Genomic DNA, 22,601 nt, shown 5'->3' on the forward strand with positions numbered 1-22,601 from the left:
AATCCGATCGGTTTTGTTTTTGATACGGTTTTTTTTTAAACGACGCCGTGTAGACGTAATGGGCCTTTTAAATTATTAATGGGCTTCTATGTGATCAAAACCCTAATACATAATAATAATAATAATAATAATAATCTCTTATTAGGCACATTAAAAAAAAAAAATCTCTTCGCCGCTCGCTCGCTCGCTCGATTGCTTCCATCTGTTTCTTCAAGCCGGCGAAAATGGTGAGAGATGTTCCATCTTCAATCCGATCTCTTTTTTTTTTTTTTTTTTTTGTTGGTTTTTTTCGTTGCTTCTCTTTGGAATTTGTGATCTTTGTAATGGCACATTCGTATAGTTATTAACCTCGAAGACTCTGTGTGTGTGTTGTGTAAAAGGGTTTTAAGAGATTCGTGGAGATCGGGCGAGTGGCGCTTGTTAATTACGGCAATGACTACGGAAAGCTCGTCGTTATCGTCGATGTAGTCGACCAAAACAGGGTAATTTCCATTTGCTTAGTTGAGATGATCTAATACTTAATATATATATATATATATATATATATATATATATATATCAGCTGTAACTCTCGTTTCTATGCTTAGTTGAGATGCTAGGGAATCTTACTTATGTTAGTTAAAATAGTCTATTTTAGCCTGTGATTCAAAAAAACCTGTTATGCTCTATAGGAACTTTATATAGTTTTTTTTGGATTTTGGCTGAAAATTATTATTGTGGATCTTTCTTTGAAATGGTTCTGTTATGTTACATTTTGAAACGTCTTTAAGGGGTCTCTGGTTTCTATGTAGGCACTTGTAGCTGCCCCTGACATGGAGAGGATCCAGATGAATTTGAAGAGGTTGTCTCTTACTGACATCGTCATTGATATCAACAGAGTGCCCAAGAAGAAGGTTTTGATTGAGGCTATGGACAAGGCTGGTGAGACCTTTCCCCGAGTATTCCCGACGTTTTATTGCCTTGTTGGGCCATTTTATCTGAGCTGTACAACTTGTATGCAGATGTGACGAACAAGTGGGAGAAGAGTTCATGGGGTAGGAAACTTATTGTGCACAAGAGAAGAGCTTCCCTCAATGATTTTGACAGGTTCAAGGTCATGTTGGCCAAAATCAAGGTTGGTATATCTATCTACATTTGCCATCGGTTTTGGGTGTTTGGTTTTCTGTTTATGTTGTTGAGTTTTAGGAATAATACTATATCTAAATTTGTGTCTGCCACTACGTTCACCATCCTCTTCGTTAGATAGTGATTTGTTTTTGCTGTGTCTTAAAAGTTTGGTTTATAAAGAAACATCTAAAATGCTAAATGTTATTGAGTTTGATGATAGAAAATCTCGTGCGACCTCTCTCATTTAAAAGAATATTGTTTTGCTTTTGCAGAGGGCTAGTATCGTAAGGCAGGAGCTTGCTAAGCTAAAAAAGGAGATCACTGCTTGATTTCTTACTTCATTATTATCATCATACTCACCACCAGTTTCTTATTTTTGAATCTGTTCTCTAGTTCAGATTATGAGATCAATTTTGCCTGATAGTTAGCTACTGAATTTTCTTTTGCTATAGAAGAATATTACAGTTTCAGTTTAGTTATTCAGCGAACCAGATTTTTCCTAAGTCCTGGTTTGGTCGGCCTAGTCACGGTGATTGAGATTCCGAATGTTAACGTGACCCTTTTGAGACCAAATACGTTATCCACTACAAGATCCAGCAACTCGAATAGGAATAGCTGTATCTTCTTCTATCACTCAGTGACAGTAACCACTACATGGTGAACAAAGTTCCCTGTTAGAACATCTCCCACGGCCTCATCTTAATTCAAAATAAGGCTTTGAGGATCATTTACACTTACTCCAATGATACAAAACGTGAAAAAGGAAACAATACTTTTAAATTTTAGAAATAAACAAATAAAATAGGAACAAATTATTTATGGAAATGGAAGAAAAAATCTAGCCTCAAAAATGGTGTGGAAGAAAATTATAAGGTTATTAGAACAAATTATGGAAAGTAGAAAAGAGAATTAAACTAGATTTGTTTAGAAGGAAATACACTTAATGCCATAAAATATATTCCATTCGTTTCAAAATATACTATGTTTTTAGCTAAAACACGCATATTAAAAAGTACGAACTTTTAAAAAGTTTTACCAATCATAAACAATACTGCATAATATAAAATATGAAATTAATTTAAAAGTTGCATAGAAATTTGGAAACATCCTATATTATCCTATATTATGAAACAAAAATACTTCTCTAAACATCCTATATTATGAAACGAAAAGAGTATTTTATTTGTCTCATATTATTTGTTTTTTTCAATTTTCAAATTTTCAAAACAACAATTACATTTATTTAAATTATTATACCATTTAGTTAGTTATAGTATCGACACGACAACATCTCTCTTTAGTACAAACGCCATAATCATATTTTAGTCTTTTACAGAAGAGATCACATACTCTTGGCCCTCTCTCGGATTCACACACAGGATAGCTGAAACATGTGGTTCTTGGTCGCCCTAATCCATAACCTATGTTACAGTAATTAAAAATATAATCAATATAAACTCGTTTAACAAAGAGTAGTGAAAATAGTTACAAAATGAAGGTACATATAAATAACAATCACCCGGACTTCCAGCAACTGTGGAACTACAATGAACAAATGATATGATGAAGAGGATTGCAAAACAAAATGTAACTAAAGTTTTCATAATGATAACTGTTTTGGTGATATCCTCTCAAGTTTTTTTTTTCTTTAAATTGAGTGTTCTTTACCTAGACGATTATATATATAATTTAGAACACAAAAATATGTTAAATGTTTTCTTTTCCTGGTCAAAGATGCAAAATAATACTATAATCTTTTAATTTATTTTCCTATGGATATATTAAAAATTATGTTCTTACCTTACTATGTTACAACACTGGTCAGCTGATTTAATTTTAGTTCATTAATACATAATTAAATATGTACTATTTTTCAGCATAATATTAGTTCATTAATACATAACTAAGGGCTTGATTGGCAATTACTTTAGAAACTTTACAAAGCCAAAAAAAATTCCTTAAAATTAAAATAGAACCAATCAGGCTTTAGAAGTGGAGAAGCTTGATAATAAAATAACGTGCAGGTATCCATCCATACATTCAAAATAAACTTGACAAAAAAAAAAAAAAGTAAAATAACTTGCAGGTGGATCCATACATTTCAAAATAAACTAATACGGGGAGAGAATGTTATATGAAGAAGCTAAAGCTTGCAGGTGGATCCATACATATACTATTTTAAGCAATAATTAAGGAAAAGATAGACGTTACCTCAACATTTGACATTTGACATCAGAAGTAAGAGCTAGCATCGTTCCACCATTTTACCACTCAATATCATCAGCTTCATCTTCCGCTGAGATGTACCTGCCGTCGAAGCCTTCGTGTGTGACCCTATAAATCAAAGTATCACTATCTTCCACAACATGTTGGATTTCCGTGAGAGCATCCATAGTACTAGCGGACTCTTTGCGTATTGTAACAAAAGGAGCGAAAGCTTCCACAAAAGAATTTAAAGTCTTCTCCCTCGAGAATTGAAGAGAGTGAGCATATTTAAGCGAAGTTGATCACAACTTAATCCTCTGAGTCATGAGATGAAGGAAGCACCATTCCATGTCTCAAACTGATCAATTCCTGATCACAGCCACTACGAAACTGCTCCCAAACATTGTAAAAATTATCTATCAACGTCTTGAAACACCTGATGGAGGCCCGGATCTGATCTTTTGTGTTCCTCTACAAGAAAAAAAAAGAAATAAATAATAATTAAAAAACAAATATCACATTGATAAAATTGGTTTCTGGCTAATATAATATAATTATTTACTTACGGTGTCCTAGATGAAACGTTTAGCACCAACGAGGTGCTCGCGGAAGCACTTCAATTCTTTAGAAACGGTCTCCTTTAAGTTCAGATATCGAACTTCGCTCTCTTGGGAATCGGGAACAATGGTATCGTCTCCTAATGTATCCTCACCTAGAGGCAACCCATCAAATGACATAGCTAGCTTCATCAGAAGAAGACGTCAGCTGCTGATATAGTTGTTCATCTTTAGGCTTAACTTCAAGAAGAAGAGTGTGTCCAATTATATCAGACTGGGCTAATGATACCACCTCCAAATTCACAACAACAATATCGTCGCTGAAAAAAAAAAAATTAATGAAATTTTATTTTATTTTTGATATAATATATAATGTGCTCTCTTTTTTTAAGCTACCTAGATTGGATATCTCGTACTAACTAAAAGATATGATTAATTTGAAGGACTCTATATATAAATTAAAGTTACTTGTTTCTTTTAATTAGCTCTTAGATACACAAACGTACTCAACCAAAAAAAAAAAAAAAAGTAGTGCAAAATATAATAGAGACTGCAAACTTCTTTTCTTTACCTTCGTTCGTCGGTGACAATCACCGGACAGATGAAATGAGTGAGCCGAACAATGTCACCAATTCGAAGTAACCCTTCTTTCACGCGTCCGCTCAGATGAGTCCCGAGTATTCCCTGTAGCAACCACGTTCCATCAGACAAAACAACCCTAATCTTATCCTCTTGCGGATTATCATTGCGCCGGAGAAGCCTCAGTTGCGTCGCTTGAAGCACCGGCATCATTTCTCTCTCGCTATTCACTTCTCCATTAAGCATCTTCTCGATTGCTCCTCTCGTCAGATGTTCCGCCATCGTACAGAAGAAGAATGTGAGGGGTTTATTTATTTAGGGTTCTACTGAGGAATAATATGGTAGGTAATACAACAAGTGTCCCCTTTGTTCTTATGCTATACTAGTGTCATGGCCCGTGTCGTTGCACAGCCTAATTAAAAATGGTGAATTTTAACTTTAAATTAACATTTAAAAAGAAATAAATAATATGTCTTTGTCTTCCTTCGTCAAATTATCATCTTTATCTTCTAATATGATTCTTCTTATCTTTTTTCTACTCCTCTGAGTCACAACTTAACTCCTCTGAGTCATCAGATGAAGGAAGCACCATTCCATGTCTCAAACTGATCAATTCCTGATCACGGCCACTACGAAACTGCTCCCAAACATTGTAAAAATTAATTCCTGATCAGATGAAGGAATCTCCTCGCTTGGTTTAACACATGTGTAGAAAATGAAATTGATCTTGTAAGGATGGTCGCAAGTTCAAAAATTTCCAAGATTCGGGCATAATTCAAAGTTTATAACAGAACAACAATCCCCTTCTTTTTAAGTCCTTCTGAAATTTTGAGAGCAATTTTCCTTTTAGAAGCTTGAATCCTACTTCCCTGTATGAAAAAAAAAAAAAAAAAGAACAGACATTGAATAGATTAAGTAAAATTCACTTTGAAAAAGAGAACAATTCGTTAGTTTTTCTGGTTTCAGTGGCCTTACAATTAAAACTTTAATCATAGTAATAATTGCATAAGTGAATTTTAACATACATTTTCGTCCACAAGGAGAAGATCGATTCCTGAAAACTCATCTGGTTTATCTTTTTTTGGAAATCCCCAAAGACGAACAATTCGAACATTGATTTTACATGGATCTGATGCTAGGGTTAATTGGGAAATAGGCGTAATATCGAGCGGCATATCTGGAAAATGAAGTATCGATTATGAACCTGCAGTTCCAACACGAAATGTAAGATTCATAGTTCTGAAAAGTAAGAAAAGATTGAGAAATTAGATTGAATAGAAACATAAAAAGAAAGAAATCAAACCCCTAAATTCAGAATAGAGGTTAAGTTATTTTTACCCGATTTGAAGGAAGCTGAAAAAGAGATGAGAACAAAAAGAAATTGGGAGCTTTTTGTATGAAATCAGCTTGGTGTTCCATAACTGAGCGAAATAAGAGGAAGTGGAGATCGTGGGGGAAGAGGTGTAGCAGTTTTAATCTTTTGTCTTTTATTTTTTCTCTCACAAAAGTAAAATAAGTGTTTTTTTTTTCTAAATGAATTTTCTTGCGTACAAATGTGAAAGATCAAAATTTGGAACTTAAAACAGATGTCAGATGGAGAGAGCTGCAATTAATTGAGAATTTACTTCTGACTTATAGAATAAGGATACCCAACCAGTAAGAGCAGTCCCATTGCATTTTGTGGGATGTCTTTCATTAGTTAAGTAATATAATAATAAAAAAAAAAAGATTTAATGGTAATTTTCCAATTACAAACACCCTAGATCGGACGGATCCGATCACATCTTGGATTCTTTTGTGTCATCAACGGACGAGATGATTTTTCATATTACGGGCTTTGCTATTAAGCCCACATACGATTAGGCCCAAGGCCCCGCCGTCGATTCCATTTTTTTTTTTTGTTTTGTAAAGGATTGAAATATAAAAGAATCCAGGATCCTTTTGTTTTTTTTGTTTTTTTTTTTTTTTTTTTAATTTGGTAGAAGACGGGAGAATTAGTCTCCCATTTATTGAAATAAAAATAAGAAATTACAACCGTACTTGACGTGGCCGGACAGACCCAGACCGCATCGTCACTCAATAACGAACTAACAACAGGTGGTACATTATGAAAAGAATAGAAACCAACAGGCAAAGAGAACACATAGTTAGCTAACCTATCTGTAACAGTTTACTTTGTTTATTTTTTAATTTTCTTTTGTGTCACCTTTTTCAACTAGTCTCATTTGTTTACCAACAAGAAAAATGATATCAAATAGAGAGTGCGAAATTGATTTAGGCAAAGGACAAGGCTGCTGAGTGATTGAGATTCTACATGTTAATTGTCGTCACCCTGTGGACATACTTGTAACTTAATTCAGTGGAGGGCTTGTTGACCAAAAAAAAAAATAAGAAAGAAAGAAAAAGTGCACTTGGTGATGTTTAAAAAACTCCTCTTTTTTTTTTTTTTAAGAGCAAACATAACATTAACATTAGCTGTTACAAAACATAGATAGTTTCTGAAAAGCCCCCAAATTTTTTCATATCATCTCGGTTACAAAGCCACTGAAATTCTTGGCAAGCAAACTGAAACAACAAAGCCCTCGTGACTCGTGAGAGCAAGCTAAGGAAAGCAAAGGATGATGATGATGGGTTGATGGATCATGGATGTATCAGATCAAATGCTTAAATTTTGGAAGCCCTCCTCGAGTTGGGCCTTAGCTTTCATTTGGTTACTACACCTTTCCGTAATCCTAGCCATGGAAACTCTTTTATGCATCTCCACCATAAGCTCAGGACGACCTCTCACAAAATTCTTATCACCAAATTCCCATAGCCCAGAAGACCTATTCATTTGTTTAAAGCCCTAACATAATAAATAAATTCTTATCACCAAATTCCTGCAGCCCAGAAGACCTCTTCATTTGTTTAAAGCCCTAACATAATAAATATATGTACAACAGCAACAGCAACAGCAACAACAACAACAACAACATTACATAACATATTATAGCAAGGCGGCATTCAAAATCTTGTAGTGATCATATCAATCTTTTGTTTTTTCAGCAAAATAGAAAAACTAAATTAATTACGTACAGAAAACTTAAGCTTTGAGATAAACTCGGTAAGGTTTCTGCAAAAGAATCTGGAGAGCATCTTTCTGCGAATGAGCTCTTGCTGGTTCCGAATAACGAAACTCTTGTTGCTTTTGCTCCATGAGATGATTGAATCCGATGAAGGATCATCCACCATCTCATATACACCTTCGTAGAATCTAAGGCCACTCTTTGGATAACCGTTGTATGCCATCCCTAAAACAAATCCCCAAAATTATATATATGACCAAAACGAAGAACACAACAACATGAGATCTCTCTCTCTCTCTCTCTCTCTCTCTCTCTGATCCGACCCTTTTTTTTTATGCATACACGAGTAAAACAACAAAAAAAAAAAAATCGACAGTGGGCAAATCAAGCAATGAAGACGACTAAAAAGCTGAAACAAAAATCCAGTGACTAGACGACTAAGGAAGGACCGATCAGATCAGATCTTACGATATATCAGAATGAAACGAAAAGCTGAAGAAAATTCTTTACTCACCGATTTTGCTCGAACAACAACAGATTTCACCAGGTTCGACGAAAATCAACGAGATTGATTTTTTTTTTTTTTTTTTTTTTAAGTCAAAAGATAAAGAATAGTGAATGAGTGAGTGAGCGTGCGTAGTTGGGTTAATATTTAATAATGGCCGCCTTATACTTCCACTATATTGCACTTTGCCCCCCGTATATTTCTCACTATTTCCAAACTTAAATTATATGGTACATATACTTTCATAAATTCAATGGTATTTTAACATATTTGTACGAATTTTATTATTGGCAGGCAAAAATTGTAAACATGATTACAACAATTACTTATCATCATGTCAACAAAATAAGAATCAAACTGCGTCTTGTCGTCCAAAGTTAACAGAAGTGGTCGGTCGGTTTGTATTTTTGCTACCGCCTAAAACATTTGGGACACAACTCAACTCCAAACCTTGACAAAATGTTTTAGCAAGCTTCAGATTCTTCTTGCTTTGGCCTCACTTCAAGTTCTGGTGGTAGAAGTTTCAGAAAGCTTCCCTGAACAACCGGAGGAGCCGGAGGAGGTCTATCACAAGGTGGTCTCGACGTTGTTTCTGATGAATCCGGGGTCTCCGATGATCCATTATCTAACATGGGAACAGTTCAAACACACACACAACCAATTATTTAATAATATACACTTTTCAAGATTCACATGGAAATAGCCAAATGCTCTGAACCAGCAAAAGGGGTTGTTGTTGTTGTTGTGTACCGAAGAGTGCCTTGACCATTGGTCGCGTCGACTTTTTCTTCTTCTTTAACTCCGCTACAAAACAACATTGAAGCATTTCGTAACATTCAAACTAAATTGCAATCAAATACAAGAACCAGTGATCAAGTATGAGTGGTCTACCCATTCCAGGAACTTGGTAATCATTAACAATCTCAAAGTTCTTGTATGTATACCCTACGAAGTTTATGTCTTTTGACGACAACATCTGCACAAGTTAAAGCGGAAACCATTATACATAAAAGAATTTACAAAGAAAGCAGTTTTGAATTTCTGCAAGCAATTGTGTTTAGAGAGAACAGGGAATATGGTTTTTTGCCTTCCTCCATGGTCCAGACTTGGATGATGTCTGAGTTTGCGATTCAGACTGCATTTTCAAATAACACAAATAATTAATCAATCTGCAACTCTTTTACGTATAGGAATCGATCTTGTAATGCTTTCACCAAATCCAAAAGAATTAAGTATGATGGGACAAAAGATTTGTTACCTCGTCAAACTTCTCAAAATTCTGAGTGTCTAAATCGTCATTGACCTCTGGAACAAAAGCTGCATCCATATCGAATATTGTATCCCAATCAACAGTTTCAAACCATGGATGAGCCTGCAATATTACAGAAAACAAATCATGCATTTTAATCTCACAGGCTCTGGATTACATAGTATTGAACTCTGATATCCATAATCAAACTACATTCGGAGACACAGTTGCTTAGTGTTGAATATGAGAAACTATTCATGCATCCAAAAAAGGAAAAGCTTTCATAGAAATCATCAGTACAAGGACACCTTTATTTCATCAGCACCTTTGGAACCAAGCCTACGTCTAACACTGCACAACAGACTGTTAATAAGATCCTTTGCTTCCCTTGACAATATCGCTTCCTCTGGAAACTTCAAATGACTTTTCCAGTTTACTATCTACACCCAGAATCAGGAACAAGAGTTTTGATGTGATGTCAGTGTCACAGGAAAGTAAAAAACTCATTCTTTTGATTGTTTTCTTTGTTTTCCTTGTCAGCTTTTTTTCCAAAAATTACCTTTCTACAGGTTGACATTGGGTCATCTGAATAAAACGGTGGGTATCCTACTAGCATTTCGTACATTATAGCTCCCAGAGACCACCTGCAGAGCATTTTATTGAGTAAACTGCATTAGCGTCCTATGCAAAGCATATATGTAGACAGTGTCACCAAATACTGCTTCAAGATGGTCCCTGTAACTAAGTAATGCATCATAAGAGTAGAAGCTGAAACCCATCAAGATGTATACTCATTCAAAAAATGTGAGCATGGGCTCGAGTCCAGTGTTAGCTAAGAGACAAAAGCAACTAGAGATAATAAACAACGATTGGTTAGCATTTCCTAACAAGATTCTAGTTCAGGGTCACCAAACAAACACATTCTTGCCTGCATTTGAGTCTGAAACTCATGCAAATGCGTAGAGGTGCACAACACCTAGACAATGTACTAACTTTCTTCTTTTTACAAATTGGCTAAACACATCAGGATATGGAGTATGTAAGCCCATACAGACTCTGACAAACAAAGAGATTCTCAACTCCTTACCAGTCACACTCCATTCCATAGCCTTTCTTCAACAGAACTTCTGGAGCTATGTAATCCGGTGTGCCAACTGTGGAATAAGCCTGTCGTTTCATGTGTTAATCAGACACATACAGAGGGAGAAACTCTATAAAAATCTTAAAGGTGAATTTGAAGCCTTACTAGAGTTCTCCTGTTCCTCTGCCAATGTTCAAGTTGTTCCTGCTGTGTGCGTTTTGGAGCAGTTGATCCGGACTCTTGCTCTGTAGATCCATTGGCATTGTTTGAAAAATCGTTTTCTCCAATGGCACTGCAGTCCAAAGGTTTACACAATCCAAAATCGGACAGTCTTAGATGCCCATATCTGTCAAGCAGCAGGTTGTCTGGCTTGATATCCCTACAAAATCAAAAAGAAGAAGATAAGCTCACCCGAAATAAAAGAGAAGAAATAAATAAAGGTGTTTGGTTTACTCTCACAGAACCTGTGGATGTAATTGTGCCTGTGGATGGACTCGATAGCGAGAACTGTCTCAGCGACATAGAACTTGGCCTCCTCTTCTGTCAAAGTATCTTTGCGCATCAGAAGAGTCATCATATCACCACCAGGCAAATACTCCATCACAAGGTAAAGATGGTCATCATCTTGAAATGAACAGCAAAGCTTCACTATGTAGTTACTGTCCACTTCCGCAAGTAAGTTCCTCTCTGCTCTTACATGTTCAACCTTGAGATAAAAAAAAAGGGTTATGGAGTCAAAGGATGTTGGATTGATTCATAGACAATACCATCACGTGGGAATAGATAGATAGGGAAGTCTCACCTGGCCTCTGCGAAGCATCTCCGCCTTCTTGAGCTTTTTCATTGCATAAACTTGATTTGTCGTCTTCTCTCTACAAACTCTAACCTAGAGAAACAACATATACTTTTAACAACCTCAAAATTTGTATTTGCAAGCGGATGGACTCAGGAAAACATACCTCCCCAAATGCACCTTTCCCAATCATTGTAAGCAAATCAAAATCAGCAACGCCTAACTTATGGCGTTGGAGGCGCATGTACTCTGTCTCCTTCTTCTCCAAAAACTTGAGAAGATTATTTTGATCTTCTTCAGACACATCAGCATCTGCCAGCTTCTGCTCTAGCATGCTTCGCCTGTTAAAATATATGAAGAAGCAAAACTAAATTACGCAAGAAAGACAAATAAGAAGAATCTACATTTCGGTTGAGACACAAGACAACACCTTTCTTTCCTCTCTTGTAGAATCTTCATCTGCTCTTTGTAATGATTCTCAATGTACTGTTTAGCTGCTGCAACTTTCTGTTTGGTAGTGTTTGAGACTGCTTCTTCATCAGTTTCGATGTTGGGCTCATCGGCAGAGCCATTACTTCCACCTCCACCACCACCACCTGAAGCACCTTTATATCTCGATCCTCCACGCATCTGCCGCTTCTGAAACCAACCCTTTGCAGAATCCATAATTACTCTTTAACACACCCCCACACAGATTAAAGAAAGAGAAAAAAACTCAAATTTCACTGATGATGATTCATCATCATCTTCTCATAAACAATCGTCCTGTACAATGAACAAAAATTTAGAAATCAACAACAACACACATCAGTATAATCAAGAAACATCACCTCACCAATTGGAATCATCTGAGAAACTGAGGATCAAAAACACAAGTAAGCTAGACAAAAATATGGGATTAATTATAACCTTTAACGTGACAGATTCATCAAAACGAAACAAATCTCTAATCAGGAAGGAAAACAAATAGGAAGAAAGAGAAGAAAGGAGAGAGGAATTGAATGAGCGTGAAACTCTCTAGAGCCTAGCAACTATTTCGCATGAATCTTATGGTATATACCGATTAAATCAGAAGAAAGAAGCATGTATGTACGTGTTTGTGTAAACATACAATAGATTGTTGCATATACAGCTTTGATGAATGAAGAAAGGATCAATGTCTGCCTCGTTCTCAGCGTAATTTTCTCTTTTATATATGCTTTCATGCAGACTTTTTCTCTCTTTCCTATTTCTTATTTTATTCGTTTGGTTTTAGAACTATAATTTGGTAGTCAATAACCGAACCAAGTTTACAATACTGTCTCCTATGAAATCTATACATGTATACTTTATTCAAAAGTCCCCAAAATCTTTAACACTGATTTATTATCTATAGATAAAAGCAGAAGACCATTTTAGCCCTGAGTCGTTGCAACTAAAAACTCCATGTGAGACATCATGTATTAAAAACTCCTGGACAGACAAAACACTCTAGCGCAGTCAGAAATTACAGTAGAAGAACAGAAGTCTATGTTTGACAAAAAAAAAAAAAAAAAAAAAAAACAGAAGTCTATGTAGTAGAAACGGTGGTTCTCTTTTGTATATCAAGCTGAATCAAGACTAACAACGACAGTATTATCAAAAATATTCAAAACAAAAACAAAAAAAAAGAAACAACAATATAGGTGATGTACGAGACAATGAATGCTTTGATACTTCTATTTGAAATTTACTGTGGGTGTGTGTCTACAGATAGCCTATCTGAGATAGGTATATGAAACTTATCAAGCAGGCATCAACACCCATTCACAATCACCAACAAACTGAAAATGTCAAAACAGTCAACAGATGTGATAAAAAAAAAAAAACCTAGTTAATCCGCGGGAAGCTACGATTCAGATGGCCTGATCACTGGGAAAGGAGGCAATCTAAGCACAGCTTCTTCTGTCTCCATTGGATCCGATCTCAGAATCTAAGGAGAACAAACAAGCATTAAGATCCATTGAACTCCAGAATCAGTCTAATCTTAGATGTTGTTACATCATGTACACTTGAACAATTAGCACAAAATGATGTCGTAAAAGGAAAAGACCAATCTCAACATGGTGAAAAGTGATGCTCTTTGTAACTAGAATGTAGTATATTCATCCATTCATACGTTAGTTGTTAAAATCTAATGTGTGATGATCTCTTTTGCTAATTCCCTCTACAGAGGTTCACATTGAATTTCACATTCCAACTTAAACATAAGACGACGATTTGACCCCCCCCCCCCCCGCCCCCCCAAAAAAAAAAAAGGGAGATAGATCTTATTATCAAATCATCATATATCGAAAAATCCAACACTCAGTCAAAAGTATCAAAACCCGAGAGCATTAAAAAAAAATAAGAAAGCAGTCATCTTTAGCTCAAGTAGCATCGTTAAGGACATCGAAACACACACAATGTAGGGGATCAAAAAGGAATAGAGATACACTTACTGGGTCCTGAAGAACAGGTTTGGTGTCATCTACGGCAGGTCTGAATGGAGGTTTCTGAGATTTACCAGCTTCGTTCGATCTCGCCGGAGTCTTCTTCATCGTTTCCTCTTTTTCGCCGGCGAATCGTATATCGGAAAAAATTTAACTTAATTAGGGCTCTTGAGACTCGCCGTAGCGTTTTCTTACACGTGTAACTAAAATGGCCTCTTTAATAGAAGTAGGCTCATATTGGGCTTATAAGTTTTTAATTGAAAGCCCATTTTCTTTTTGTTTTTTTTCTTTCGAGAACTTTATATAAATATACACATTGACGAGTGTCGCCGTAAAACCTCTGCTTCTGCTCCAGCAAAACCCTAATCAGCTTCTCCGTCTCCAAAAAAAAAATTCAAAAGCAAGAAACATCTCTCTGAGGTGCGATCTTTGTTTAAAGGAGGAATCTTTCTTACTTTCGTGTTTTTTGTTTTCGTCAGCTTTTTAAATTTAATTTATCTCCACAGGGATTTGAAAGACGATGTATCTTCAGTGCTATATCAACGAGAAGGGTGAGAAGGTTTACACCACTAAGGTACCTTCACTTTCTTATACTCATCTCTTCTCTTTTGTATGCTTAATTTGTGTTTTGTATTTTGTTCTTGTCAAGAATTTTAGGACTCGAATACAAATCTCTGTTTTGTTAGGGTTTAGAATTTTTTTTAATACACACTAGAAACTTTTGTTTTGTCTGCGTAATCTTAAAAATTTGCTGTTTCATTTATCTCAACCTAGGATAATAGAAGTTTTTTTTGACACATTTAGTTCAGTTTTGCTTGTCTTAAACTATTTTGATACACATGAAGCTTTTGTCATAAAATTTGCTGTTGAAAATTTGTCTTCACCTAGGCACTAGAAGTTCTTTCGGACATTGAGTTCTGATAGTATATATATAGAAGCATTTTGATAGACAACGAGCTTGGTTTCTTTTATGTTTATAGAGATTCAAAAAGAACCGCATGCTTGTTGATACTTGTTCTGTGAGTTTGGTTATTTGAGCTTACACATGATTCAAACTAATTGTGCAGAAGGAATCACCGCTAGGGCTAGCTACTGAATCTGCTCATCCAGGTGAGAGTCCTTGCATTTGAGACCATTCTGTGTTATTTTTTTACTACATTACCATTATTAAATCATTTGTGCAAATTGCAGCCCGGTTCTCCCCTGACGATAAATACTCAAAGCAGAGAGTCGCGTTGAAGAAGCGATTTGGTCTCCTACCGACCCAGAATGCTCCTGTCAAGTACTGATGAAGAGCATGTTTGTGTTGGTTTTTTATCGTTGCTTTTAATTGCTGCTATGGTTGTTGTCTCTTTAATGAAATGTTGACTTGAACCGTGTCTTTCTTTGTAATGTCTTCAAATACATAGTGAGTTAAGAGATCAGTTTCCTCCATTCCTCCTCTTTAACCTTTATTTACATTGAGAATCTGATAGTGCCCAATTTTGATTAAAACCAGTATACCGGAGTTAATTTGTTCTTTTCTTGTCAACTAAAACTTAATTAATGGCTAAAGCTAGGAACCAAAAACACAGAATCGCCATCAAAGCTCAAAGGTTTGCCCAGAGATCAGCAACACAGTAAAAAATAATAATTACACTCGAAAAATTAAGATGCGGCCCATTTGTTCAAGGCCCATTAAAAATGTGTCCCTTCCCTCGTTGGTAAAAAGAAGTTTGGTCTTTTCTTTAAAAAAAGAGTAAAAAACCAATGAAGAAGAGAACAAATACGGAACCGTCCGCCTCCGGAGCAAAGAAACGCCGGCGAGAGGAAGATGACGAAGAAGTGGGTTGTAGTCACGCTGCAGTTGAAGATGATGCAATATCCGAGGATCAGTATCTTCCTCTCGGTGAGTTTCAAAATCTTTTTTTTTTGGTAATGCGGAGAGATTGTAAACTCTACTAATTCATGAATGGTTGTTGCTCTGTTCGTAATCAGAGGATGAACTCACCTTTAGCGACACATCTGTTGCACTACGAATGATGCGAGCTCAGTTTCCTCGTATTGACCAGGTTCGATTCCATATCACTAAAATATCGTTATTGAAAGTCGCCGCATTCACTTGAATTGGACATTCTCTTACTCTGAAACCATATGAAGATTAGTTAAAAGTGTCCCCTTTTTTTTCTTGTATTTTTTTTTTTTTTTTGTCAATCTCTTTGTACATTGATGGTGATTCTCATTCCTGCCTCTGCTCATCTGTTTTCAGGCTTCGGTTCCACCCTTCATTTTACAGTCGCAGTTATACAGTAGTGTCAATGATAGAACCCAAGTCGATAGAGAGTTAGAGGTATGCTCTTTCTACTCTAACGTATCATTTTGTAATTATAAAGGTTTGAAAAATGAAACCTTTATTAAAATGACATGTGCATTGAACAATTGAAATTATAACCTCTGTATGTAAGGTGTGTCCTTGTAAGTTTAGAACCATTACCATTTGCGTTTGTATCCTAGTTTTTCATCTTTGTGGTTTAATTGGGTGAACTAATTTGCTATTGACCGTATCTTTGCCTGTCCAATGTTCGTATCATCAAATTTCCCATCTCTGTTGGGTTTGCTAGAGTTCTTTGGATTGATCACTTTTTGAACTTTGGTGCAGTGTTTACGAAGGGAGAAAGTTGTTCGTGTTTTTGGATGACTATCTTAACCAGGTTGGTATTTTGCTGCATATCATTAGGCTCATGTGTAGTTTACATTAGCTTTAGCCTTTAGTTAATTGGTACGGTCTCATGAATAGTTTTGATTTCTTACTATTGGTTATTCCAGATTGATGTTGTAGAGAGTGGATGGTCTTTCCAACTTTTAGCTAATCCTTTATCATTTTCTTGTAATCCATATGTTAGGTAGATCGAATAGTGAAGAGGATGGAAGAGAAGAAACAAAGTAATCTTGAAATTGTCAAGTGGTTCAAAGGCCATGTCCTTGATTCAAAACTTGAACCTAGTATTGGACATCATGAGCTAGTAAGTCAATTTTATTTATTTTACGCTTACTAACCTGTTTTTGTCTGCGTAGATAGATGCCCAAAGTTTTCAGTTTTCACACGCTATCATTGCAGTTTTCACTGTTGTCATTGGGCGGAAAGGTGAAGGATGCACACATCACTATCTTAATTAACGCAGGTCTTCTCGTAAGTAAAGATTTATACTCCTACTTATATCTGCTCCTCCATGTATCTCTTACCCTCTTTTAACTATAAATACCAATTTATCTTAGACACGCCAACTTATTGATCCGGACATGTACTGGTTTGCGATTCCAAGTATCGGTAAACTGTGGAAGGGTCTATTGCAGGTACCTTTGAAAATACTTTTATCAGTTTCTTCCCCCTCCCCCCCCCCCCCCCCCCCCCCCCCCAAGTGATTGCCTCAGAACCTTTTCTTACTCTCAATCTAACAACCAGGGAAGGAACGAACTCCTCTCATTGATAAAGCGCAAGCGACATAAAGAGATGTTCTTGGCCGAGCTTGAAAAGAAACGGCTCCGGTTCTCTCCTCTGGATGTGAGATTTCACATACGTGATCTCATTGGCTCAGGTCACCTGAAAACTGTTCAGACAACTTCTGGCCTGATTGTTCGGATTCCAAAGGACTAAAATGGGCAATCTCAGAATCAGGTGACACTTTTCACAAATACTTATACATCCATTACGTATTGGTTTAGCTTTTTACCATTGTTAAAGGAATGTATAGGATTCATAAGAATAATAATTACAGACTCGAGCTAAAAGCCAAAGATAATAATTTTGTACAGAACAGTTGGAGTTGGTCTATTTATTATACACAGAAGTATTACTACTTATCAAGTCTTGATACACTGTGTTTGATGATTGATACTACAAGTTGCGTGAAGCGAGAATCTCTGCTTTCACTCTAGTGATGAACTCTTCAGCTCTTTCGTCTATTCCCTTCTCTGGAAACAATTCTTCCTTTGGCTTCCACTGCTTTGCTGGAATCCAACTGGATACTGCCATAGGTTCTCTGAAGAGCTTATCAACGTATACAACAGCTTTGCGTTTCTTCTTGAACAAACAACCTTGAACGGTAGAAATGTTTGTCCGAAGTTGCAGCTCTGTGCTTGGTTTTGGATCTCCGAAGTTTGTGGAAGTTGGCAGTGAAGCTCTTCCAAGCTCTTTTGGCGGGGAGAAGCCTAATTCTCAGGCAAGACATGACTTGGGATAGTTGAGAATGAGAGGGAGAGTGAAGAAGAGAGATGAGAGATTAGCTCAAAAACTTGGTGGATAAAGGCAAAGGTGGATAAGTAGAGATAGGATTATATAGAAAGTTTGTGTTTAGCTTAGCTCGGACGCAAGACAAGACAAAAGCAGCCAACAAAATATTCCACTTCTTTGCTTAATCTCTACGCTGCTTCCTTAACCTAATATCCATTATAATATTTTTTTATTTTGTCTTTAAGATTATGTTGTTTAGCGAATTCTAGATCTTGATGATCTAGAATTTCTAGGTCTGCAAATATGGTTTTCAGTATAAGAAGTTGGATTATTAAAAATCTACTGAGAGGGTGAACAAGTGTTTGAGTATATATAATGATACTTTGCTTCTATTAGGTTAATGAATTATTTTTAACTGTAAAGTTAAATGAGAGCTTGGACACCATTTCTCTGCATCTCTCTGAGCCTCCAAATGGGATAAATAGCATCTTCCCCCAACTCCGCTGCCTCCACTTGTTGCATTGCCCAATCGTGGTACACCGTGTGTATGGTGTCCTAAATCCAACAACAAATTCTTAAAATGACTGTGGCATTGGTCATATGCTTTGCGGTTGATTTATGATTTTTGATTCACAGTTTCTTTTTACCTGGCCTCCTTCTATGATTTCTCCATTCTTGTCGCGAGCGCAGTAGATTTCTTGCGTTTGGAACTGACATCAAAGACAATAATTTAGTCCATCATATCCAATTCTTAGCTCAAAGGATGATGAGCTCAGAAGAAAATGAAGATCATTTACCCTGACTAGTATTACGGGGGAAGTTCCCATCATCTTTGTCTCTTGAATTGCAACGTCAGATATGTACAGCAGCTGATCAAAATGAGGCAACTTACTTAGATGACTTCATGAGAACAAATATCCCCTAGGGTGAAGCAAGAACAAAGAAACCCTTACCTTGTTATCGAAAAAGACACCATGACTTTGGTAAGTTGTGAGCTCTGCTTTGCACCTTTCAATCACTTCCTTGCTGCAATACTTCTTCAAGGTGTCAACATCTCCCTGCAAAGAGATTGAAACTAATTACAAAGAAACAACATAAACGAGGATGGCACGAGATGATCTATTTTAAAACCCGAGATTTCACCTCACTATATGCTTTCAAGACAGGTCTGATGGCTTCCTCAACCTCTGCAGCAAAGTCTGTCAAGGAGAACGATCTACACATGAAAGAGAGATAAGAATTATTATTACCAGAGGCACATCTTCAAACCAATAATAATCAGCCACTATATAACTTACGGATCTCGCCCGTGTATCTCTTTGTAAGTTGATGCAGAATCTGTTTCATGCAAGAACGTGTCATGCATGCTGCCAAAACAAAACAATAATTAATGCACATATAAGGGAGCAAGAGTATGTTGTCAAATTTTGGGAAGATAGTAAGGGAGCAATGAGAGAGTATACTCTTGAATCTTGTGAACAATCGGATTATCACTAGTTTCCCATATTTCCCTCACATCTTCTGCAATCTGCACACAGACCAAATGCATTGCCAATTTACAATATAACAAAGCAGTATCAACAAAGAGAGTGATGCAAGATTAGACAATTGAACAAAACGAGTAATAAAGACAAGTTGTTTTCATTACCTCTTGGCTCTTGTTTACAACAGGCACACTCATCCCGCTTATACGTTTAAATACAGGATGACTTTGCATCTAAAACCAAATTTGAGGAAAACATTCAACAAGGGCCATTAAACACCTGGAATAATTTGGACAACCACAAAGAGGACCACTCACCTTTTCTCTAAAGGATTCCCATTTTGTTTGCCACTTGAACTGTTTTGTTGGCCTAACCACCATCTCGGTTCTTGTACTTCTCTCACCTGTGAATGGCGGGGGAGGTGTATATTCCAGGAACTTCCTTCTAGATGTGTTTCCACGCAGTTCATCCTTTACAATGTCAAGTACCTTCTTTACTACGTCAAATGGTTTGGCTTCCTTCAGCTTGTAAAACGCCTCGGATACTTTTGGCGAAGAGATACTTGACTTGAATTTTTCATAAAATGTATGTAGTTCATCCGTAGAACCTGATTGCTGCTGTTTTTCTCCTCCAGAGGTTCCTGTGCCTGATGAACTTGCTGACTCTGCATTCTCGACCTTTCCGAGCTTGAATGACTCCTTCACCTGACCATTAAAAATACACAACCTAGTTAACAAAAACAAAAAAAAATGCCACACTGAAAGGACAACAATACAAGAGCAGGATTCCAGCAAGACCTCTTCTGTGGCCGCTGAAAACTTGTCTTTCACACTTGAAGAGACCTGCAGTACCGTCAAAGCTGTTTTGTAAGGGACGACTGTTAGCCTTATACAATGTACATTTTTGGCTATTCATATATACATATAATAAGTGAGTTATCATGTGCTTATTTAGGATCCAAACTAGCAAAAGACGAAACAACCCATCTTAGAAACTTTTTGCATCTTTAGCACAATATCAGCTTCCAAACATTCTCCAACCAGGGTGGAGGAAAAAAAACACAGACATGGTACCAATTCAAGGCCCGTGTACCAGAAGGTCCAGAACCATACCTTTTTAGCCGCAGCTTCAGTCTCAGTCCACACACCATCAACTTTATTGTACAGCTGCTCAGTCGTTTGTTTTGTTCTGCATTAGCCATATCTTTCATAAGTTCCTTTAACACACAATGTATATATATTATTATCTCCCAAGTAAAGATCAATTACAAATGTGTTTAACTTACCTAACTTTCAGGTCCTCTTTTACACCTTTCAACTCTTCAGCTCTTTCCTTCAACTCCTTCACTGTTCTTTTAAATTCAGGATTGCTGCAACCACATGAAAAATCAACAATGTTTAACCTAAATGAAATTGAACTAAAGAAATATCATCCAATAATAGAAAGATCATATGTTCTTTCACTTATTATGGATATTCGTATGCCTCACGTTACATAACAAATCACAATATACCTCTCAGCTTCCCCTCTAATATTCTTGGAGAACTCGCTTAGCACGCTGAACCTGCGATGACTCGCATATCCAATAGCGGGAAGATACTCTGATCTTGCGTTTGCTCTCTAAAAGCAAAAATAACAAAGTCACCACCAAATCAATCAAAAACCATTTAGTGCGATTTTGATCAGAAACATTACAAACAAAAGATACAAAGTATTCACCAGAACTCGTTGCTGCATCAGTTGCCGTAAAAAAGGCTGCTTTGTGATCAGTAAATCTCGAATTAGCTTTCTAGTCGCCATTAGAAACAAACCCACTCCAAGCAAAAACCCTATACCAAGCGCCTCTCGAGAAAGAATCACAGAGGTTGGATTTGGGACTAATGATATACATCAACATATCTCTGTTAGACTGCTTACAAGAAAAAAGGAAAATTTCAAAAATATTTACTTGAGCAACAAACCAAGAAGACTTAAGGCTTGTAGAGAGATACATAGGGAGGTTTCCATCTTAGATACTTGTTCGGAAACACGGATATGTATATCTTATATCTGGTTAATAATTAAATGAGAGTTGAATAGAGAGTATATAAGAATAGCCGTTTCCAAACACTACTAAAACAACGCTCGTCTCTGTTTATTAGGTCCATTGGGCTTTTGTAAGAAGCTTAAATTCAATTTGATTTTGATTCAGTTTGGTTGGTTCAGTCCGGTTAAGCTGCAAACATAAGTTGAACCATCATCAATCATTACATAGAGAAAGCTAATAATATTGTTGCCGTTGTTTTGAGTCAGAAATCAGAATCAACCTTAGACACGACAAGAAGCTTAGATTCGAATCTAAAGAAGACAAAAGTACAACTAGATCCTCATTGTCTTTTTTTAGTCACAAGCCACGTTAGCGGCGGCGAAGTGTTGGGCTTGCCGGCGAGCCACCGGCTCCGAAACCATGGCTTGAATGAGCATGGTCTTCACTTCCCATGGCGCATAAGAGAAACTTTTTCTAGCGTAAGAGTTGACAAGAGCTGCGATCCCCTGTTTCAGCAGCGCACCGTACGCGTTACCTTCTTCGTCATTCCTAGCCGTTGATTCTAACAGCGTCAGATCAGATCTCCACCGTTCTTTCGCAACCATCACTCCGAACATTTTTTCGACCGTTGATCTCTCAGGTACCATCCTCGGCCATGCTTCCCTCTCGCTGCTCCAATACCTGAAACCAAACTCGAAAACAACAACACCATCGAGTTAGATCTGACTCAGCTATTAATATAATTATAAATATAAAAAAAGTCAAAATTCAAAAAGTTGGATTACTGTGGCGTGCATCGTCCTCTGTGTCTGGTGTAGAGGAAACCAGGCCTCGTCGCCGATGAATCTCCGGCGAAGAAGCAGAGGACCAAGAAGGTGACCAGAACGAGTCGACTCAGAGAACAGTGAGAGTCCATTAATTAATCAGTCCTTCCTTCGTCTTCGGTCTTCGTTAAATCGCCATCAGAGAATCTGAGTTTGCTTGAGTTATGTTCTCTCCTACTCAGTTTGTCTATTTGTTAACCTCGGAAACAGAGATACACTTTTGACGCATTTACCCTTATAATTCAAATTATTTTTGTTAAAGTGGATAAAGTGACTATTTTATTAAAGGGATATAAGCGTCATTGTATAGACGCACATGAGTTTGTCTGAATGTATTTTTCAATTGTTTTTGCACATCGTAGTCAGTCCTCACGTGACAATTCAAGCTCCGCACCAAGATCCCAACGTTTTCAATTCTGTAGAACGGTGATTTGTTTACGGGACTTTTCCAGATTGTTTGATTTTT

General features: G+C 36.8%; 8 protein-coding genes, 1 long non-coding RNA gene and 2 pseudogenes across 16 annotated transcripts; 3 read left to right on the forward strand and 8 right to left on the reverse strand.

Moving 5' to 3' along the window:
- Positions 1 to 123: 123 nt before the first annotated feature.
- LOC104766785 (large ribosomal subunit protein eL14z) lies at positions 124 to 1,610 on the forward strand. The gene is made up of 5 exons (XM_087462790.1): positions 124 to 227; positions 381 to 482; positions 792 to 921; positions 1,002 to 1,114; positions 1,380 to 1,610. The coding sequence occupies exons 1-5, from the start codon at positions 225 to 227 to the stop codon at positions 1,434 to 1,436; spliced, it is 405 nt and encodes a 134-aa protein (XP_087318916.1). The 5' UTR covers positions 124 to 224; the 3' UTR covers positions 1,437 to 1,610.
- Positions 1,611 to 2,268: 658 nt separating this feature from the next.
- LOC147950375 (uncharacterized) lies at positions 2,269 to 2,779 on the reverse strand. The gene is made up of 2 exons (XR_015564351.1): positions 2,627 to 2,779; positions 2,269 to 2,528 (listed from the first exon to the last, which is right to left on the reverse strand). It is a non-coding gene; the product is annotated as an uncharacterized LOC147950375 (long non-coding RNA).
- A 319-nt stretch (positions 2,780 to 3,098) lies between these two features.
- On the reverse strand, positions 3,099 to 5,999 carry LOC104701678 (replication protein A 70 kDa DNA-binding subunit E-like). The gene is made up of 5 exons (XM_087462791.1): positions 5,787 to 5,999; positions 5,474 to 5,652; positions 4,441 to 5,317; positions 3,879 to 4,189; positions 3,099 to 3,783 (listed from the first exon to the last, which is right to left on the reverse strand). Exons 3-4 carry the CDS (start codon positions 4,728 to 4,730, stop codon positions 4,039 to 4,041), a joined length of 441 nt encoding a protein of 146 aa, XP_087318917.1. The 5' UTR covers positions 4,731 to 5,317; positions 5,474 to 5,652; positions 5,787 to 5,999; the 3' UTR covers positions 3,099 to 3,783; positions 3,879 to 4,038.
- A 1,105-nt stretch (positions 6,000 to 7,104) lies between these two features.
- Positions 7,105 to 7,736, reverse strand: LOC104701663 (heat stress transcription factor A-4c). The gene is made up of 2 exons (XM_010417402.3): positions 7,524 to 7,736; positions 7,105 to 7,293 (listed from the first exon to the last, which is right to left on the reverse strand). Exons 1-2 carry the CDS (start codon positions 7,734 to 7,736, stop codon positions 7,105 to 7,107), a joined length of 402 nt encoding a protein of 133 aa, XP_010415704.1.
- A 536-nt stretch (positions 7,737 to 8,272) lies between these two features.
- LOC104701629 (uncharacterized) lies at positions 8,273 to 11,807 on the reverse strand. 3 transcript variants are annotated; one of them, XR_015564352.1, is made up of 13 exons: positions 11,572 to 11,807; positions 11,308 to 11,482; positions 11,151 to 11,234; positions 10,813 to 11,054; positions 10,514 to 10,727; positions 10,355 to 10,434; positions 9,827 to 9,911; positions 9,593 to 9,707; positions 9,277 to 9,390; positions 9,106 to 9,153; positions 8,910 to 8,994; positions 8,769 to 8,822; positions 8,273 to 8,643 (listed from the first exon to the last, which is right to left on the reverse strand). XR_015564352.1 is itself a non-coding variant. In XM_010417353.3 (13 exons), exons 1-13 carry the CDS (start codon positions 11,805 to 11,807, stop codon positions 8,483 to 8,485), a joined length of 1,710 nt encoding a protein of 569 aa, XP_010415655.1. In that variant the 3' UTR covers positions 8,273 to 8,482. The 3 variants fall into 3 exon arrangements, 2 of the variants coding, with proteins under 2 accessions (XP_010415655.1, XP_087318928.1); XM_010417353.3 differs by having other exon boundaries at positions 9,576 to 9,707; XM_087462802.1 differs by having other exon boundaries at positions 9,576 to 9,707; positions 11,151 to 11,229; positions 11,572 to 11,712.
- A 562-nt stretch (positions 11,808 to 12,369) lies between these two features.
- On the reverse strand, positions 12,370 to 13,736 carry LOC104701650 (uncharacterized). Of its 2 annotated transcripts, XM_010417385.3 has the most exons (3): positions 13,601 to 13,736; positions 12,990 to 13,092; positions 12,370 to 12,593 (listed from the first exon to the last, which is right to left on the reverse strand). In XM_010417385.3, exons 1-2 carry the CDS (start codon positions 13,697 to 13,699, stop codon positions 13,009 to 13,011), a joined length of 183 nt encoding a protein of 60 aa, XP_010415687.1. In that variant the 5' UTR covers positions 13,700 to 13,736; the 3' UTR covers positions 12,370 to 12,593; positions 12,990 to 13,008. The 2 variants fall into 2 exon arrangements, with proteins under 2 accessions (XP_010415687.1, XP_010415681.1); XM_010417379.3 differs by lacking the exon at positions 12,370 to 12,593 and having other exon boundaries at positions 12,696 to 13,092.
- A 159-nt stretch (positions 13,737 to 13,895) lies between these two features.
- On the forward strand, positions 13,896 to 15,025 carry LOC104701621 (H/ACA ribonucleoprotein complex subunit 3-like protein). The gene is made up of 4 exons (XM_010417340.3): positions 13,896 to 14,011; positions 14,098 to 14,165; positions 14,659 to 14,701; positions 14,783 to 15,025. The coding sequence occupies exons 2-4, from the start codon at positions 14,112 to 14,114 to the stop codon at positions 14,878 to 14,880; spliced, it is 195 nt and encodes a 64-aa protein (XP_010415642.1). The 5' UTR covers positions 13,896 to 14,011; positions 14,098 to 14,111; the 3' UTR covers positions 14,881 to 15,025.
- Positions 15,026 to 15,340: 315 nt separating this feature from the next.
- On the forward strand, positions 15,341 to 17,878 carry LOC104710853 (uncharacterized; annotated as a pseudogene). The gene is made up of 8 exons (XR_015564364.1): positions 15,341 to 15,479; positions 15,569 to 15,642; positions 15,840 to 15,920; positions 16,230 to 16,281; positions 16,474 to 16,593; positions 16,689 to 16,760; positions 16,847 to 16,924; positions 17,034 to 17,878. The product of XR_015564364.1 is annotated as an uncharacterized LOC104710853 (transcript).
- On the reverse strand, positions 17,304 to 17,933 carry LOC104701611 (uncharacterized; annotated as a pseudogene). Its single transcript, XR_015564358.1, has one exon. The product of XR_015564358.1 is annotated as an uncharacterized LOC104701611 (transcript).
- Positions 17,934 to 18,224: 291 nt separating this feature from the next.
- LOC104701601 (mitochondrial import inner membrane translocase subunit TIM44-1-like) lies at positions 18,225 to 21,085 on the reverse strand. 3 transcript variants are annotated; one of them, XM_087462847.1, is made up of 14 exons: positions 21,011 to 21,085; positions 20,799 to 20,905; positions 20,571 to 20,654; positions 20,398 to 20,473; positions 20,083 to 20,127; positions 19,603 to 19,989; positions 19,450 to 19,518; positions 19,265 to 19,329; positions 19,100 to 19,168; positions 18,945 to 19,017; positions 18,755 to 18,859; positions 18,599 to 18,670; positions 18,449 to 18,511; positions 18,225 to 18,356 (listed from the first exon to the last, which is right to left on the reverse strand). In XM_087462847.1, the coding sequence occupies exons 1-14, from the start codon at positions 21,083 to 21,085 to the stop codon at positions 18,225 to 18,227; spliced, it is 1,422 nt and encodes a 473-aa protein (XP_087318973.1). The 3 variants fall into 3 exon arrangements, with proteins under 3 accessions (XP_087318973.1, XP_087318972.1, XP_087318976.1); XM_087462846.1 differs by having other exon boundaries at positions 21,005 to 21,085; XM_087462850.1 differs by lacking the exon at positions 20,083 to 20,127 and having other exon boundaries at positions 20,799 to 20,884.
- A 410-nt stretch (positions 21,086 to 21,495) lies between these two features.
- LOC104701593 (uncharacterized) lies at positions 21,496 to 22,317 on the reverse strand. Its single transcript, XM_010417310.3, has 2 exons — positions 22,097 to 22,317; positions 21,496 to 21,992 (listed from the first exon to the last, which is right to left on the reverse strand). The coding sequence occupies exons 1-2, from the start codon at positions 22,225 to 22,227 to the stop codon at positions 21,665 to 21,667; spliced, it is 459 nt and encodes a 152-aa protein (XP_010415612.1). The 5' UTR covers positions 22,228 to 22,317; the 3' UTR covers positions 21,496 to 21,664.
- Between the last annotated feature and the right edge of the window lie 284 nt (positions 22,318 to 22,601).

Source organism: Camelina sativa, chromosome 1, assembly GCF_030686135.1.
Source record: "Camelina sativa cultivar CO46 ecotype springtype chromosome 1, ASM3068613v1".
Lineage (NCBI taxonomy): Eukaryota > Viridiplantae > Streptophyta > Magnoliopsida > Brassicales > Brassicaceae > Camelina > Camelina sativa.

Excerpts from the sequence above, each read along its gene's own strand:
- LOC104766785 (XM_087462790.1), top strand. Across the intron at positions 483-791 it reads ATGTAGTCGACCAAAACAGG|GCACTTGTAGCTGCCCCTGA; the intron begins GTAATTTCCATT and ends GTTTCTATGTAG. Across the intron at positions 922-1,001 it reads TGAGGCTATGGACAAGGCTG|ATGTGACGAACAAGTGGGAG; the intron begins GTGAGACCTTTC and ends ACTTGTATGCAG.
- LOC104701678 (XM_087462791.1), bottom strand. The coding sequence starts at position 4,730 with ATGGCGGAACATCTGACGAGAGGAGCAATCGAGAAGATGCTTAATGGA. Across the intron at positions 4,190-4,440 it reads ATTGTCACCGACGAACGAAG|CGACGATATTGTTGTTGTGA; the intron begins GTAAAGAAAAGA and ends TTTTTTTTTCAG.
- LOC104701663 (XM_010417402.3), bottom strand. The coding sequence starts at position 7,736 with ATGGCATACAACGGTTATCCAAAGAGTGGCCTTAGATTCTACGAAGGT. Across the intron at positions 7,294-7,523 it reads TCTCAAAGCTTAAGTTTTCT|GGCTTTAAACAAATGAATAG; the intron begins GTACGTAATTAA and ends TTATTATGTTAG.
- LOC104701629 (XM_010417353.3), bottom strand. The coding sequence starts at position 11,807 with ATGGATTCTGCAAAGGGTTGGTTTCAGAAGCGGCAGATGCGTGGAGGA. Across the intron at positions 10,435-10,513 it reads AGAGGAACAGGAGAACTCTA|GCTTATTCCACAGTTGGCAC; the intron begins GTAAGGCTTCAA and ends ATGAAACGACAG. Across the intron at positions 8,823-8,909 it reads TTACCAAGTTCCTGGAATGG|CGGAGTTAAAGAAGAAGAAA; the intron begins GTAGACCACTCA and ends GTTGTTTTGTAG.
- LOC104701650 (XM_010417385.3), bottom strand. The coding sequence starts at position 13,699 with ATGAAGAAGACTCCGGCGAGATCGAACGAAGCTGGTAAATCTCAGAAA. Across the intron at positions 13,093-13,600 it reads AACCTGTTCTTCAGGACCCA|ATTCTGAGATCGGATCCAAT; the intron begins GTAAGTGTATCT and ends TGTTCTCCTTAG.
- LOC104701621 (XM_010417340.3), top strand. The coding sequence starts at position 14,112 with ATGTATCTTCAGTGCTATATCAACGAGAAGGGTGAGAAGGTTTACACC. Across the intron at positions 14,166-14,658 it reads AGAAGGTTTACACCACTAAG|AAGGAATCACCGCTAGGGCT; the intron begins GTACCTTCACTT and ends CTAATTGTGCAG. Across the intron at positions 14,702-14,782 it reads TACTGAATCTGCTCATCCAG|CCCGGTTCTCCCCTGACGAT; the intron begins GTGAGAGTCCTT and ends TGCAAATTGCAG.
- LOC104701601 (XM_087462846.1), bottom strand. The coding sequence starts at position 21,085 with ATGGCGACTAGAAAGCTAATTCGAGATTTACTGATCACAAAGCAGCCT. Across the intron at positions 19,169-19,264 it reads ATTGTTCACAAGATTCAAGA|CATGCATGACACGTTCTTGC; the intron begins GTATACTCTCTC and ends TTGTTTTGGCAG. Across the intron at positions 18,357-18,448 it reads AAATCATAGAAGGAGGCCAG|GACACCATACACACGGTGTA; the intron begins GTAAAAAGAAAC and ends TGTTGGATTTAG.
- LOC104701593 (XM_010417310.3), bottom strand. The coding sequence starts at position 22,227 with ATGGACTCTCACTGTTCTCTGAGTCGACTCGTTCTGGTCACCTTCTTG. Across the intron at positions 21,993-22,096 it reads AGAGGACGATGCACGCCACA|GTATTGGAGCAGCGAGAGGG; the intron begins GTAATCCAACTT and ends GTTTGGTTTCAG.